Source organism: Penaeus japonicus, unplaced genomic scaffold (genome assembly GCF_977035675.1).
Source record: "Penaeus japonicus unplaced genomic scaffold, GWHDUDI00000001_assembly GWHDUDI00000019, whole genome shotgun sequence".
Lineage (NCBI taxonomy): Eukaryota > Metazoa > Arthropoda > Malacostraca > Decapoda > Penaeidae > Penaeus > Penaeus japonicus.
In genome coordinates this window covers 6,792,165-6,807,164 of record NW_028234421.1, presented here as the reverse complement: position 1 = coordinate 6,807,164, position 15,000 = coordinate 6,792,165, and the positions used below count along the sequence as shown (strand labels likewise).

The 15,000-nt window shown below is 50.0% G+C and overlaps 1 protein-coding gene across 15 annotated transcripts in view; it reads left to right on the top strand.

The window, feature by feature from the left end:
- The first annotated feature begins 726 nt into the window (after nt 1-726).
- Nucleotides 727-15,000, top strand: part of heph (polypyrimidine tract-binding protein 1 heph) — a 131,481-nt gene continuing 117,207 nt past the window's right edge. For 12 of the 15 annotated variants that reach the window (XM_086547339.1, XM_086547330.1, XM_086547327.1 and 9 more), the window contains exons 1-2: nt 727-860; nt 10,316-10,333. In XM_086547339.1, coding sequence (XP_086403465.1) covers nt 850-860; nt 10,316-10,333 — 29 coding nt within the window. In that variant the 5' untranslated portion in view covers nt 727-849. The remainder of the gene's footprint in view (nt 861-10,315; nt 10,334-15,000) is intronic. The other 3 variants (XM_086547331.1, XM_086547318.1, XM_086547304.1) reach the window with 3 other exon arrangements.

The window sequence follows — 15,000 nt, the reverse complement described above, 5'->3', positions numbered from 1 at the left end:
ATACAGGCACACACACACACAAATAAATAAATATGTGTGTGTGTGTGTGTGTGTGTGTGTGTGTGTGTGTGTGTATGTGTGTGTGTGTGCGTGTGTGTGTGTGTGTGTCTGTTGCACATAAATGTAATAACACACATAGCGTTGATATTAGTTATAATAAAAACCGTCTAAATCAACAAAACCAGCAACACCAGCGACATTATCAGCACCTGCAGGAACAGGAACACAAAAACAAAACTGAAACATTGCTAATGATAATGATAATAATTATACCAATGTTAGGGATAACGATAACAATAACAGTGATAACGGTAGTGATGATAACAGTAATGATGGTTACAACTGTAATGGTGATAACAATGGTGACGGTGGTAACTGTAGTAAGGGTGAAAATGGCATTGATAGTAGTAATAAGAAGGCAGATATGTTTATGATTGTACAGAGAACAAGGTAAACATGATAATGATGATAAAAACATTACGTAAGGAATGGAAATAACATTGACAGTGATGATAATAATGATAAAGATAGCAATAACAATGCCAAGAAAGATAGAAACCGTGGCAATAGTAATAAGACTAATAAGGAAAACTCTAATAATGCCAGTAACAGCGTCGACCGCCCCCCCGCTCCCCAGCCCCCGCCCGCGCCCCGGCCTCGCCCAGCGTTTGAAAATGGCGGTCGTCGGCGTCCGCAACATGGCGGCGGCGTTTCCCGCGCTCGCCGCCAGAGGTCTCCTGCGCAGCCGCACCGCCCGCCATATTGTGTTTGCCACTTGTTGTTTTCACAGCTCGCGCGCAGTTTCGCCGTGTTTTGTGCAAGTTTTCTACCAGTTAATACCAACCAGCAATGATGAACGGGTGAGTATCAACCTCTGTATGCAGCAGGGCACCTGTTGGGATACGTTAGAAGGCGCGGGAAGTGAAGGAGAGGCGTGAATTCTGGATCTTTGGTCCGGTGACAAAAGGTGGCTGCCTGGCTGGCTGGCTGGGTGGGTGGCCGAGCGCGGGAACAACGGCCTCCTCGCTCCCTCGCTCCCTCGCGCTGCTCCAGCCACATGGCGTCATCGCCGCCTCGCCTCGCTCGCTCGCTCGCCGCCATGGCTTTTCCCCGAGCCGCCGCCGCCATCGGGCCGAGGGGCGCCGAGGGATGGATGGATGATAAGGGAATGACGGGCTTCGGGAGGCGTCGGCGAGCAGGGAGGCAGGGAGGAGGGAGGGAGGGAAGGAGGGAAAGGATCGGCGAGTGACATCCGCGGCGGCGGCGGCACGAGAGGCGAACATCCTAGACGCCGTTGGGGCGCACCACGCATGCCTCCTTCGCCGGCTCCGGATCAAGCTGGTGCAGCAGCTCCTGCGGGCGGATGGGCGGCACACCTTGGGCTGGCCTGGCCTTGTTTCGGGAGAGGGAGGCCCCGTGGAGGGAAGGGAGGGTTGCGGAGGGAAGATAGGATGGAAATGGAGGGAGGACGGCCGTTGGAGATAGGTGGGGAAGGGGCGAGGGCGAGGGAGGAGGAGGAGGAAGCCGATGGAAGGGGGAAGAGGGAGAAGAGGGATGGAAAGAGGCCGGAAAGGGAGATACGGAAGGGGCGATGCTGTAGGTGGATGGGATGGATGCTGCAAGAGCGAGGCCAGCCACGTCTCTTAATCTCGGGGACCAGCATGGCTTCTCTCGAACCTTTGATCAGTTTCTGCTCTTTATTTTTGCCCATGTCTCAAAGCCATGAGGGGATCATGTGGCGAGGAGGGTTGGAACCTCATGCCTGCAAATATTTCCTTTGTTCAGTCCTCACTCAGCAAAAACAAGTGGCAAAGTATGCATGATTAATGTGCAGTATTTTTAATGGGAATTACATGTTACATAAATTACAAGGTCGTCATTGAGGAAGTTCAGTTTATTTGAATTACTGTTTTTGGGAAGGAATTTCATAACATGGAAAAAGTACACATGGCTTGAATATTTACAAGGGAGTTGTTAAGGACAGCAACAAAGGAAAGTTCAAAATGGAGATGAGGTTTCATAGCAGGTTAAGGTTAAGGATAAGGCAAAGGAGATCTAGCCTCTATACCCAGTGTTAATTTGCCAAGAATCAGGTTTAAGGGTGATCAAAACGTAATAGTTCCTAGTTTTCAAGTAGCACTTGGTATTTTCCCAGACCAAGACCACATCAGGTAATGCTAGGACAGAGACCAGCATGCTTCCATCTATAATGAAGGAAGATAGGGCTTGGATTGGTTCCTTATTCGACACTTATGGCAGAACTACAAACTCTACCTTTCCAGAATGTGTAGGTTTGTTGACCATAGATGGTGTAATATAATCACTTCACAAAGGAACTGTGGCCCAATAGTTGAATAGTGCGGCTCGTTGACAAATATATCACTTATTCCCAATTTGTCGTCATCTGCATTGATATACTTTATATAGCTGTGGTAAAATAACAATTATAGTATGCATTGTCATAAATACTATCATATACTTTATATAACTGTGGTAAGACGCTTATAGTAAGCATTGGCGTACATCCTATCATTCTCAAGCTCAGTTAGCCAACCCATCAATGCTGGGAGTACATTTATAAGTGCACTGGTTTTAAATAGTTTCAGCAGCACTTGCATTCAGTTGGTTGGTCTAGCTGACCTCACCTGTTGACCTCATTCCTTGAATTATTGTGAGAATAAAATTCATTTATATTATTGCAATAACTATTAAATGATAATTATAATACTGTAAGTTACAATTGAATAGTAATAATAAATGTAAGACTTGTTGAAAATTCAGGTAGGCCTGCTAATTCACCAAGCACTTCTGGAACTTTCTGTGCTAAAAAGATAAAACCCAACCATAGTGGATGGTACATATCAACACTATTAATAGGTCAATTGTATTTATATTAATGAAATCCTGCCTATTTAGTTATCTCTCTCTCTCACACTCCCCCCTCTTTCTCTCTCTCACACTCCCCCCTCTTTCTCTCTCTCACACTCCCCCCTCTTTCTCTCTCTCACACTCCCCCCTCTTTCTCTCTCTCACTCCCCCCCCTCTTTCTCTCTCTCACACTCCCCCCTCTTTCTCTCTCTCACACTCCCCCCTCTTTCTCTCTCTCACACTCCCCCCTCTTTCTCTCTCTCACACTCCCCCCTCTTTCTCTCTCTCCCACGCTCTCCCCTCTTTCTCTCTCTCACACTCCCCCCTCTTTCTCTCTCTCACACTCCCCCCTCTTTCTCTCTCTCACACTCCCCCCTCTTTCTCTCTCTCACACTCCCCCCTCTTTCTCTCTCTCACACTCCCCCCTCTTTCTCTCTCTCACACTCCCCCCTCTTTCTCTCTCTCACACTCCCCCCTCTTTCTCTCTCTCACACTCCCCCCTCTTTCTCTCTCTCACACTCCCCCCTCTTTCTCTCTCTCACACTCCCCCCTCTTTCTCTCTCTCACGCTCCCCCTCTCTCTCTCACACTCCCCACCCCCCTCTTTCTCTCTCTCACACTCCCCCCCCTTTCTCTCTCTTCTTCTACTCTCTCTCCTACTCCCCCCCTTTCACCCTCTCCTTCTACACCTCCCCCCTCTTTCTCCCTCTCACTCTGTCTCACCTCCCCTCTTTCTCTCTCTCTCTTCTCCCCCCTCTTTCTCCCTCTCTCTACACTCCTCCCCCTCTTTCTCTCTCTCACTTCTCCTTACTCCCCCCTCCCTCCCTCTCTCCCCCCCCCCCCCCTTTCTCCCTCTCTCCTCCCCCCCCCCCCCTTTCTCCCTCTCTCCTCCTCCTCCCCCCCTTTCTCCCTCTCTCCTACTCCTCCCCCCCTTTCTCCCTCTCTCCTACTCCTCCCCCCCTTTCTCCCTCTCTCCTACTCCTCCCCCCCTTTCTCCCTTTCTCCCTCTCTCCTACTCCTCGCCCCCTTTCTCCCTCTCCTACTCCTCGCCCCCTTTCTCCCTCTCTCCTACTCCTCCCCCCCTTTCTCCCTCTCTCCTATTTCCCCCCCCCTTTCTCCCGCCCATCATTTTAAATTTCCCCCCACATTTCTCCTCTCTCCTGATTTCGGTTAACCCACCCTTTCTCCCTCCGCCTATTTTCCACCACTGCCATGTCTCCACGCCTCCCCCCTTCCTCCCCTCACCTACTAACTCCTCCCCCCCATTCTCATCTCTCCTTCTCCCTACCCCCCCCTTCCCTACCTCTCCTCCTTATCCTCCCCCCCCCTTCCCCACACTCTATTCCCCATATTGTCCCCCCCCTTTCCTCACCTCCCTCTCTCCTATTTCCCCCCCCTTTCTCCCTCTCTCCTATTTTACCCAAATTTCACAATCTCCGATTTCCCCCCTTTTGGTTTTCTTCCTTTCGCCCTCGCTCCTAGTTACCACTCCCCCGCCTTTCCTACCTACGATACATTGTACCGGTCCCCCATTTTTATTTCGCACTCTCTAATATTTACCGGACTTCCCCCAAAGTTCTTAGAACATATAGATTTCTCAAACACACCTTTATCTCCCGATATAATTCTACACACCACCTTTCTCAATATCTTTTCTCCTCACCCACCTTTAGCAATATCGTTTTTCTCCACTCACCCCCCGTTCTCACTCTCTATTTCTATCCCCCCCCTTTCGTAACCTACTAGTTCTTTCTCCCTCCTCTATTTCCCCCCCTTTCTCCCTCTCTCCTATTCCCCCCCCCCTTTCTCCCTCTCTCCTATTTCCCCCCCCCTTCTCCCTCTCTATTTCCCCCCCCTTTCTCCCTCTCTATTTCTCCTCCCCCCCTTTCTCCCTCTCCTATTTCTCCCGCTCTATTTCTCCCCGCCCCCTTTCTCCCACTATTTCTCCCTCTCCTATTTCCCCTCCCTATCTTCCCTCCCTCTCTCTTTCTCCCCCCCTTTCTCCCTCTCTCTTTCTCCCCCCCTTTCTCCCTCTCTCTTTCTCCCCCCCTTTCTCCCTCTCTATTTCTCCTCCCCCCCTTTCTCCCTCTCTATTTCTCCTCCCCCCCTTTCTCCCTCTCTCCTATTCCCTTGCTCCCCATTCTCCTATTTATCCCCCCCTCCCTCTCTATTCCCCCCCTCCCTCTCTATTTCTCCCCCCACTTTCTCCCTATCTATTTCTCCTCCCCCCTTTCGCCTCTCTATTTTCTCCCCCCTCTCTCTATCGTTCTCTCTCTTTCCTGTTATCCCTCTCTCTCTCTCTCTCTTTCCTGTTATCCCTCTCTCTCTCTCTCTCTTTCCTGTTATCCCTCTCTCTCTCTCTCTCTTTCCTGTTATCCCTCTCTCTCTCTCTCTCTTTCCTGTTATCCCTCTCTCTCTCTCTCTCTTTCCTGTTATCCCTCTCTCTCTCTCTCTTTCCTGTTATCCCTCTCTCTCTCTCTCTCTTTCCTGTTATCCCTCTCTCTCTCTCTCTCTCTCTTTCCTGTTATCCCTCTCTCTCTCTCTCTCTCTCTTTCCTGTTATCCCTCTCTCTCTCTCTCTCTCTCCTGTTATCCCTCTCTCTCTCTCTCTTTCCTGTTATCCCTCTCTCTCTCTCTCTCTCTCTCCTGTTATCCCTCGCTCTCTCTCTCTCTCTCTCCTGTTATCCCTCGCTCTCTCTCTCTCTCTCTCTCTCTCTCTCTCTCTCTCTCTCTCTCTCTCTCTCTCTCTCTCTCTCTCTCTCTCTCTCTCTCTCTCTCTCTCTCTCTCTCTCTCTCCTGTTATCCCTCGCTCTCGCTCTCCTGTTATTCCTGTTATCCCTCGCTCTCTCTCTCTCTCTCTCTCTCTCTCTCTCTCTCTCTCCTCAGACTCTCTCTCTCGATCCTGTTATAACCTCGCTCTCGTCTCATCTCGCTCTCACATATTTCTCGCATCTCATACCTCGCTATATATATCTAATAGCCACTCCTCTCTACTCTATCTCTACTCTCTCTCTCTCTCTCGCTCTCCTGTTTTGCCCTGTTACCCTCGCTCTCAATAGATCTAATGTTAACATCACTATATAGATCTAACTATGTGGTTTTAAATATATCTCTCTCGATACTGTTTTAAAGATATAGATAGATCTATATGTATCCCTATCTCTATATATAGAATGTTTGCACTACGATATACTCTACTCTCTATATATAAGTAATACGAGTATCTCTCTATCCCTCTATCATCTATATCAGCTAATATATCTCTTATTATATCATCTCTATCCTCATCTCTCCACCTCTCCTCTGTTATCCCTCGCTATTTCCTGACCTCTACTCTCCTCTCTCCGTTTATCCTCATCTCCTCTCTCTCTCTCATGTGTGTTCAATCTCTCGACTAATATCTCATGTTTTATCTCAAATATATCTCTCTATCTATTAACCTCTCATCTCTCTCTTCGCGCAATCCTCTCTCTCTCCTATATCTCTCTCTCTCTCAATCAACCTCCTCTCTCTATCATCGTCGCTGCGATCTCGCTATGTTTTAATCAAGCGATCGCTCTCTTCTCTCTATCCGCCTCTCTCTCTCATCTTTATATCCTCCGCGCGATCACTCTCTCTTCTCACCATACCCTCTTCTCGCGTCTCTCTCTCTCTATCGCTTTGTTATCCCTTCGATATCTATATGATTAAGCGATAGATATATATATTGCTCGATTCTAATCTATATATACTCTCTATAGCTCTCACTCTATACAGCAGATATCTCTCTCATCTAGTGTGATGCAATAAGCGAGATATTTAAAGAGATTATATTATAATTATCTTATCTCAGATGATCACTCTCCTCATCTCTCTATCCGCTATCATTTCTCTCCTGCTCTCTCCATACTCTTTTGGTATTCCCTCTCTCTCTCTCTCTACTCTCTCTTATGTTATCCCGCGCTCTCTCTCTCTCTCTCTCTCCCTCTCTCCCTCTCCCTCTTCCCTCTCTCTCTCTCTCTCTCTCTCTCTCTCTCTCTCTCTCTCTTTGTTATCCCTCGCTCTCTCTCTCTCTCTTTGTTATCCCTCGCTCTCTCTCTCTCTCTCTCTCTCTTGTTATCCCTCGCTCTCTCTCTCTCTCTCTCTCTCTCTTTTTCTCCCTCTCTCTCTCTCTCTCTTCTCATCCATCCTCTCTCGTCCTCTCTCATCTCTTCTCTCTCTCTCTCATCTCATCTCATTTCTCTCTCTCCGATGCTCTCTCCTCCCTTACATCACCACTCATCTCCTCTCTCTACATCTCTCCAGTCTCTCTCTCGTCAACTCTCGCTCTCTCTCTCCTGTTATCCCTCGCTCTCTCTCTCCTGTTATCCCTCGCTCTCTCTCTCCTGTTATCCCTCGCTCTCTCTCTCTCTCCCATTGTTATCCCCTCGATCCTCTGTCTCGCTCGCTACCTGTTATTCCCTCTCTCCTCTCTCTCCTCTTCTCCTCTCTCTCCGCTCTCACTCTCACTCTCATTATCTCTACTCTCTCCTCTCTCTCTCTCCTCTCCCTCTCTATCTCCTCTCCCTCCCTCTCGCTCTTCCGATCTCGCTCTCTCTCTCTCTCTCTCTCCCTCTCCCTCATCCTCTCTCTCTCTCTCAACCTCAAATACCTCACCGCTCTCGCTCTCTCGGCTCACCCACTCTTCTCATCTACTATATCTCCTATCGATATCGTTGGTGTTCCCTCTCGCTCTTCGCGATCTCTCTATCTCTCTCTCTCTTAGATCTCATACTATCGTCGATATCTACTCGATCATTAGCTCTCTCACGAATCTCTATTATATCATCTCTCTATATCTAGTCGCTCTCTCTCTCTCTCTTCTTTGTTATCCCTCGAGCGCTCTATCTCTCTCTCTTATCGTCCTCCCGTTCTATCCTCTCGCTCGGCCTCCAACTCTCCTATCCTTCACCTCTCTCCTCGTATTCTCTCTCTCTCTATCCATCGATTGGGATTCACCTCTCTCGTCTCTCGCTCATACTCTCTCTCCTCTCTCTCTGCGCGCTGAGCTCGCTCCTATCCTGATCTCATTCTCCTATCTCCCACTCTACTCTCTCTCTCGCCTCTCTCTCTCTCTCAATCACTCTCTCTCAATAATACTATCTCTCACTCTCTCACTCTCGATATATCTCTCTCACTCTACATTCTCTCGGTCTATCTCTCTACCGCCTCTATCTCTCTGTGTTATCATCGCTCCTCCTATCTCTCTCTCTCTTCTCCTCCACTCTCTCTCTTAAGCTCTCCTCTCTCTCGTCGCTCTCTCTCTCTCTCTCTCGCATTCTACATCTCCGAAGCTCTCTCTATCTCTCTCTTCATCTCCTCTCTAGTTGTTATCAATCAGAAACGCATCTATATCTCATATCTTGTTATCCCTTCACGCAAGCTCTCTACTCTCTCTATCGATCTTGTTTTCACTCGCGTACTCTCTCTCTCTCTCTCTCATCGCTTGTTATCCCCGCTCTCTCTCCTCTCTCTCTCTCTTGTTAATCCATCGCTCTCACTCTCTCTCTACTCAACTCTCTGGGTAGCCATCCTCTCACTCGTCTCATCACCATCTCTCAACTCTCTCCCACTCTCTCTCTCTCTATTCTCTCTCTCTCTCTCTCTCTCTCTCCTCTCACTCGCTCTCTATCGTTATCCCTCTCTCTGTCTCTCTCTCTCTCTCTCGCTCTCTTGTTATCCCTCTCATCATGTATCTCTATCTAGATCATCTCTCTTGGTTAGACCTATCTCTGTCTCTAATCCTAGATGATTGTTATCCATCAGTATATCTGTCTAACTCGATAATTGTTATAAAGATATATAGATAGATCGCTACATACTCGATCTATAGATTACAATATCTCACTCGATCTTCCCATCTCTAATCTCGAGCTCATACCTATAAAATATCATCTAGATAGATACCGCCTCTTCTATCATAGCTCTAGTCAAAGCCAAACTATCCTAATCTTCTCTCTCTCACCATCGAATCTCTCTTCATCTCCATCTCTCATATCGCATATCAAGTAACGTATCTTATATCTCTAATTCCCCTTACATCTCGTCTCCTCAGTCTCTCATCTCCCAATCGTCTACACTCGATCTCTTTCACTCTATCCCTCTCATACTCTCTCCCTCTCTCCTCTCCGCTAGTCTCTCTCTCCTCCTTCCTCGCTATTATGCTCTCGCTCTCCCTCCCTCCCTCTCCGTCTTCCATCTCCCTCTCCCTCTCCCTCTCCCCTCTCCCCCACTCTCCTCTCACCCTCTCTCTCTCATCTCCTCTCTCATCCTCTCTCTCCCCTCTGCCTTTCTCTCTCATCCTCTCTCTCCCCTCTCTCACTCCCTCTCTCTCTCCCTCTCTCTCGCCCCTCTCTCTCTACGCCTCTCAATCATCCACTCTCCCCTCCTCCTCTCTCCTCTCTCCCTCTCTTCCCCTCTCTCTCTCTCATCCTCTCTCTCTCTCCTCCCGTCGTTCTCCTCCTCGCACCATCTCCTCTCTCTCTCGTCTCTTCTCTCCCTCACTCTCTCATATCTCTCATCTCTCATCTCCCTCTCCTCCCTCCCCTCTCCCTCTCCCCCTCTCCCGCACACCCCTCCCTCTCTCTGCTCTCCAAGCTCTCTATCTCCCTCTCTCCTCTCTCTCTCTCTCTCCTCGATCTCTATCTCTTCTCTCTCTCTCCTCTTTGCAGCTACGCGCTAATCCGTTATACCTCGCTCTCTTTCTCTCTCTGCTCGCTCTCTAAGAGCTAACTCCTGTTAATCCCTATCGCTTATCCTTCTCTCTCTCTCTCCTGTGATCACTAGAATCGAATTCTCTCTCTATCTCTACATCTCTTAATCAATCTCGAACTCTACGACATATTCTCTATCTCTCTTCTCTCTTATATATATTAAATCTCTCATCTCTCTCCTCTCTCCGCTATCTCTCGCTATAAACGCCTGTTATCCCGCGCTATATCTGCTAATGTTATACATATCGAACTATCTCTCCCTTTATCCCAAAACATAATCTGTATCGCCTGTTATCCCACGCTCTCTCTCTCCTGTTATCCCGCCCCGCCCTCCTCTCTACTCTATCTTCTACTCTATCTCTATCTCTTCTCTCTCCTCCTATCTCTCTCATTCCCAAGACACCTCTCTCTCTCTCTATAATATAGCTCAACTCTACTCTCTATCTCTCCCTCAAGCCTCTTCTATCTACTCTCTCTCCTCCCCCACCCCCCCCCCATTATGCTCGCTACTAACGAACTCCATGGCATGTTATCCCTTTCCCTCCCCCTTTCTCCCTCCTTTTTTCTTTCCCTCCGTGAGTGATAATTTTACTCATATTTGTAACCCCCTACCTTCTACCTCCCATTTTATACAAATCATTGAGCACTAGAGATGGCTTTAGCCTTATATTGATAATACTGTAAGCAATTACTTACTTTTTCTTTCTTCTCTTTTCAGCGATAACGACGATGTTGGGTGAGTAAATGATGCATCGGTGAACATCTCGGAGTTTAGCACTTTGCAATATACAGATGGTTTCTTTTAGTGTGGGAATCAGTGTAAAAGAGTTGTTTTGTGCTTGTTTGTGTGCCAAATGAGCATCATGGGTTTACATGTGTTTTGGGTTGTGCATAGTTTACGTAGATTTCTTAGATATTTGATTAACTTATTATAAGATCATCTTTCTGGTTGATACTACAAGTGAAGTGAAGGTAAGGTAGGTTTTCTTTAAGAGATCTTGTCTGCGGAAAGCAATGTGTGTATACAAAACTTGATAGAGAGAGGTTTCATAAATTAGACTGGTAGAAAGCTTGCACATGGTTAAGTTCAAGATATAGTGTACACTTTACCTGAGATCTACTGTGCTTCATTGTAAGTTTTGCATTGTGAATGCTATCCATTAGATCTTGAAACTTTTATAACCCTTGTAAATGTTATTCATTGGACTTGAAGGAATTGTAAGTCAACCTGTAATTAGCCACTACTAAAAGTTTCTAATGTTACCATGCCCTGTTTCAGATATTTTAATATTTGAATAACCATAAATACAAATTCATGAGACTGAATATAATCACAAAGACAGACATGTTTATATGGTCAGAGGCACAGGCATTTACTGATGGCCACACACACACTGAGGGGTGCTCATAGAAGATGGGAGGGGGGGGGGGCAGAGAGAGAGAGAGATGAGGGAGGGGGGGGGGGCACAGAGAGAGAGAGAGAGAGATGAGGGAGAGGGGGGGGGCACACAGAGAGAGAGATGAGGGGGGGGGGGGGGCACAGAGAGAGAGAGGAGGGGGGGGGGGGGGGAGAGGGGGAGAGGGAGGGGGGGGGGGGGGGGGGGGGGGGGGGAAGGGGGGGGGGGGGGGGGGGGGGGGGGGGGGGGGCGTTGTTGGGGGGGGCCAACACACAGAGAGAATGAAGGGAGGGGGGGGGGGGCACCACAGAGAAGATGAGGGAGGGGGGGGCACACAGAGAGAGATGAGGGAGGGGGGGGGGCACACACAGAGAGAGATGAGGGAGGGGGGGGGGCACACAGAGAGAGATGAGGGAGGGGGGGGGGCACACAGAGAAGAAGATGGGTTTGGGGGTGGGGGGTGGGGGGACAGAGGAAGAGAGATGAGGGAGTGGGGGGGGGTGCACAAGAGAGAGAGAGAGATAGGGAGGGGTGGGGGCACTGAGAGAGAGATGAGAAGAGATGAGGGATGGGGGGGCACTAGATAGACGTGATAGAAATGAGTGGAGGGGGGGGGGGGGCAAATCAACAGAGAGAGAGAGATAATGAGGGAGGAGGGGGGGGGGGGGGGCACAGAGAGAGAGAGAGAGATGAGGGAGGGGGGGGGCACACAGAGAGAGAGAGAGATGAGGGAGTGGGGGGAGGGAGGGGAGAGGGGGGAGGAGTGGGGGGGGGGGGCGGGGTGGGGGGCACACAGAGAGATGAGGGAGGGGGGGGCACACAGAGAGAGATGAGGGAGGGGGGGCACAGAGAGAGATGAGGGGGGGGGGGCACAGAGAGAGAGATGAGGGAGGGGGGGCACAGGGAGAGAGATGAGGGAGGGGGGGGGGCACAGAGAGAGAGAGAGGGGGGAGGGGGGGGGCACAGAGAGAGAGGGGGGGGAGGGGGGGGGGACAGAGAGAGAGAGAGAGAGAGGGGGGGGGGCACAGAGAGGGAGATGAGAGAAGGGGGGGGGGGCACAGAGAGAGAGATGAGGGAAGGGGGGGGGCACAGAGAGAAAGATGAGGGAGGGGGGGGGCACAGAGAGAGAGATGAGGGAGGGGGGGGGCACACAGAGAGAGAGAGAGAGAGATGAGGGGGCGGGGGGCATAGAGAGAGAGAGAGAGAGAGAGAGAAGACAATGACAATGGATGGTGGGGGGAAGCATGCAGAGTGAGAGACAAGGTGGGAGAGGGGGAGCAATGAGAGGGAGAGAAAAGGGGGTTGAGGGGGAGCATGTAGAGAGAGAGAGAGAGAGAGAGAGAGAGAGAGAGAGAGAGAGAGAGAGAGAGAGAGAGAGAGAGAAAGAAAGAAAAAGGAGGGGGTGTGGCACATAGTGACGCAGACGCACATGCATATAGAGAGAGTGAGTAAGTGACGAGAACGCACATGCATATAGAGAGAGTGAGTGAGTGAGTGACGAGGACGCAGACGCACATGCATATAGAGAGAGTGAGTGAGTGAGTGACGAGGACGCAGACGCACATGCATATAGAGAGAGTGAGTGAGTGAGTGACGAGGACGCAGACGCACATGCATATAGAGAGAGTGAGTGAGTGAGTGACGAGGACGCAGACGCACATGCATATAGAGAGTGAGTGAGTGAGTGAGTGACGAGGACGCAGACGCACATGCATATAGAGGCGAGTTAGGACGGAGGGGTCGGACGCACATGGCACAGAGAGGAGATGATAGACTAAACAGGGGGGGGGGGGAGCGCAAGCAGGGACATATACAGAGAGAGATGAGATAGGGGGGGGGCACATACAGAGAGAGATGAGGTAGGGGGGGGGGGCCCAGGGGGAGAGCGATGAGGGAGGGGGGGCACAGAGAGAGAGATGAGGGAGGGGTGGGGGGCACAGAGAGAGAGAGAGAGATGAGGGAGGGGGGGCACAGAGAGAGAGAGAGAGAGAGATGAGGGAGGGGGGGGCACAGAGAGAGAGAGAGAGATGAGGGAGGGGGGGGGCACAGAGAGAGAGAGATGAGGGAGGGGGGGGGGCACACAGAGAGAGAGATGAGGGAGGGGGGGGGCACAGAGAGAGAGAGATGAGGGAGGGGTGGGGGCACACAGAGAGAGAGATGAGGGAGGGGGGGGGCACACAGAGAGAGAGAGATGAGGGAGGGGGGGGGGCACGCACATGCATATAGAGTGAGTGAGTGAGTGACGAGGACGCACATGCATATAGAGTGAGTGAGTGAGTGAGTGACGAGGACGCACATGCATATAGAGAAAGTGAGTGAGTGAGTGACGAGGACGCACATGCATATAGAGAAAGTGAGTGAGTGAGTGACGAGGACGCACATGCATATAGAGAGTGAGTGAGTGACGAGGACGCACATGCATATTGAGAGTGAGTGAGTGAGTGAGTGACGAGGACGCACATGCATTAAAGATAATAGATTGTGAGTAGAGTGAGTGACGAGGACCGCACATGGCATATAGAGAGTGAGTAGAGTGAGAATTTAGTGACGAGGACGCACATGCATATAGAGAGTGAGTGAGTGAGTGACGAGGACGCACATGCATATAGAGAGTGAGTGAGTGAGTGACGAGGACGCACATGCATATAGAGAGTGAGTGAGTGAGTGAGTGACGAGGACGCACATGCATATAGAGAGTGAGTGAGTGAGTGAGTGACGAGGACGCACATGCATATAGAGAGAGTGAGTGAGTGAGTGAGTGACGAGGACGCACATGCATATAGAGTGAGTGAGTGAGTGAGTGAGTGACGAGGACGCACATGCATATAGAGAGAGTGAGTGAGTGAGTGAGTGACGAGGACGCACATGCATATAGAGAGAGTGAGTGAGTGAGTGACGAGGGCGCACATGCATATAGAGAGAGAGAGTGAGTGAGTGACGAGGGCGCACATGCATATAGAGAGAGAGAGTGAGTGAGTGACGAGGGCGCACATGCATATAGAGTGAGTGAGTGACGAGGACGCACATGCATATAGAGAGAGTGAGTGAGTGAGTGACGAGGGCGCACATGCATATAGAGAGAGAGAGTGAGTGAGTGAGTGACGAGGACGCACATGCATATAGAGAGAGTGAGTGAGTGAGTGAGTGACGAGGACGCACATGCATATAGAGAGAGTGAGTGAGTGAGTGACGAGGGCGCACATGCATATAGAGAGAGAGAGTGAGTGACGAGGACGCACATGCATATAGAGAGAGAAGTGAAGATTGGAGTGACGAGGACGCACATGCATATAGAGAGAGTGAGTGAGTGAGTGAGTGACGAGGACGCACATGCATATAGAGAGAGTGAGTGAGTGACGAGGACGCACATGCATATAGAGAGAGTGAGTGAGTGACGAGGACGCACATGCATATAGAGAGAGTGAGTGAGTGACGAGGACGCACATGCATATAGAGAGAGTGAGTGACGAGGGCGCACATGCATATAGAGAGAGTGAGTGAGTGAGTGACGAGGGCACACATGCATATAGAGAGAGAGTGTGAGTGAGTGAGTGACGAGGGCACACATGCATATAGAGAGAGTGAATGACGAGGGCACACATGCATATAGAGAGAGTGAATGACGAGGGGGCACATGCATATAGAGAGAGTGAGTGAGTGAGTGACGAGGGCGTACATGCATATAGAGAGAGAGTGTGAGTGAGTGAGTGACGAGGGCACACATGCATATAGAGAGAGAGAGTGTGAGTGAGTGTGAGTGAGTGAGTGACGAGGGCACACATGCATATAGAGAGAGAGTGTGAGTGAGTGAGTGACGAGGGCACACATGCATATAGTGAGTGAGTGACGAGGGCACACATGCATATAGAGAGAGTGAGTGACGAGGGCACACATGCATATAGAGAGAGTGAGTGAGTGAGTGACGAGGGCACACATGCATATAGAGAGTGAGAGTGAGTGAGTGAGTGAGTTAGTGACGAGGGTGCACATGCATATAGAGAGAGTG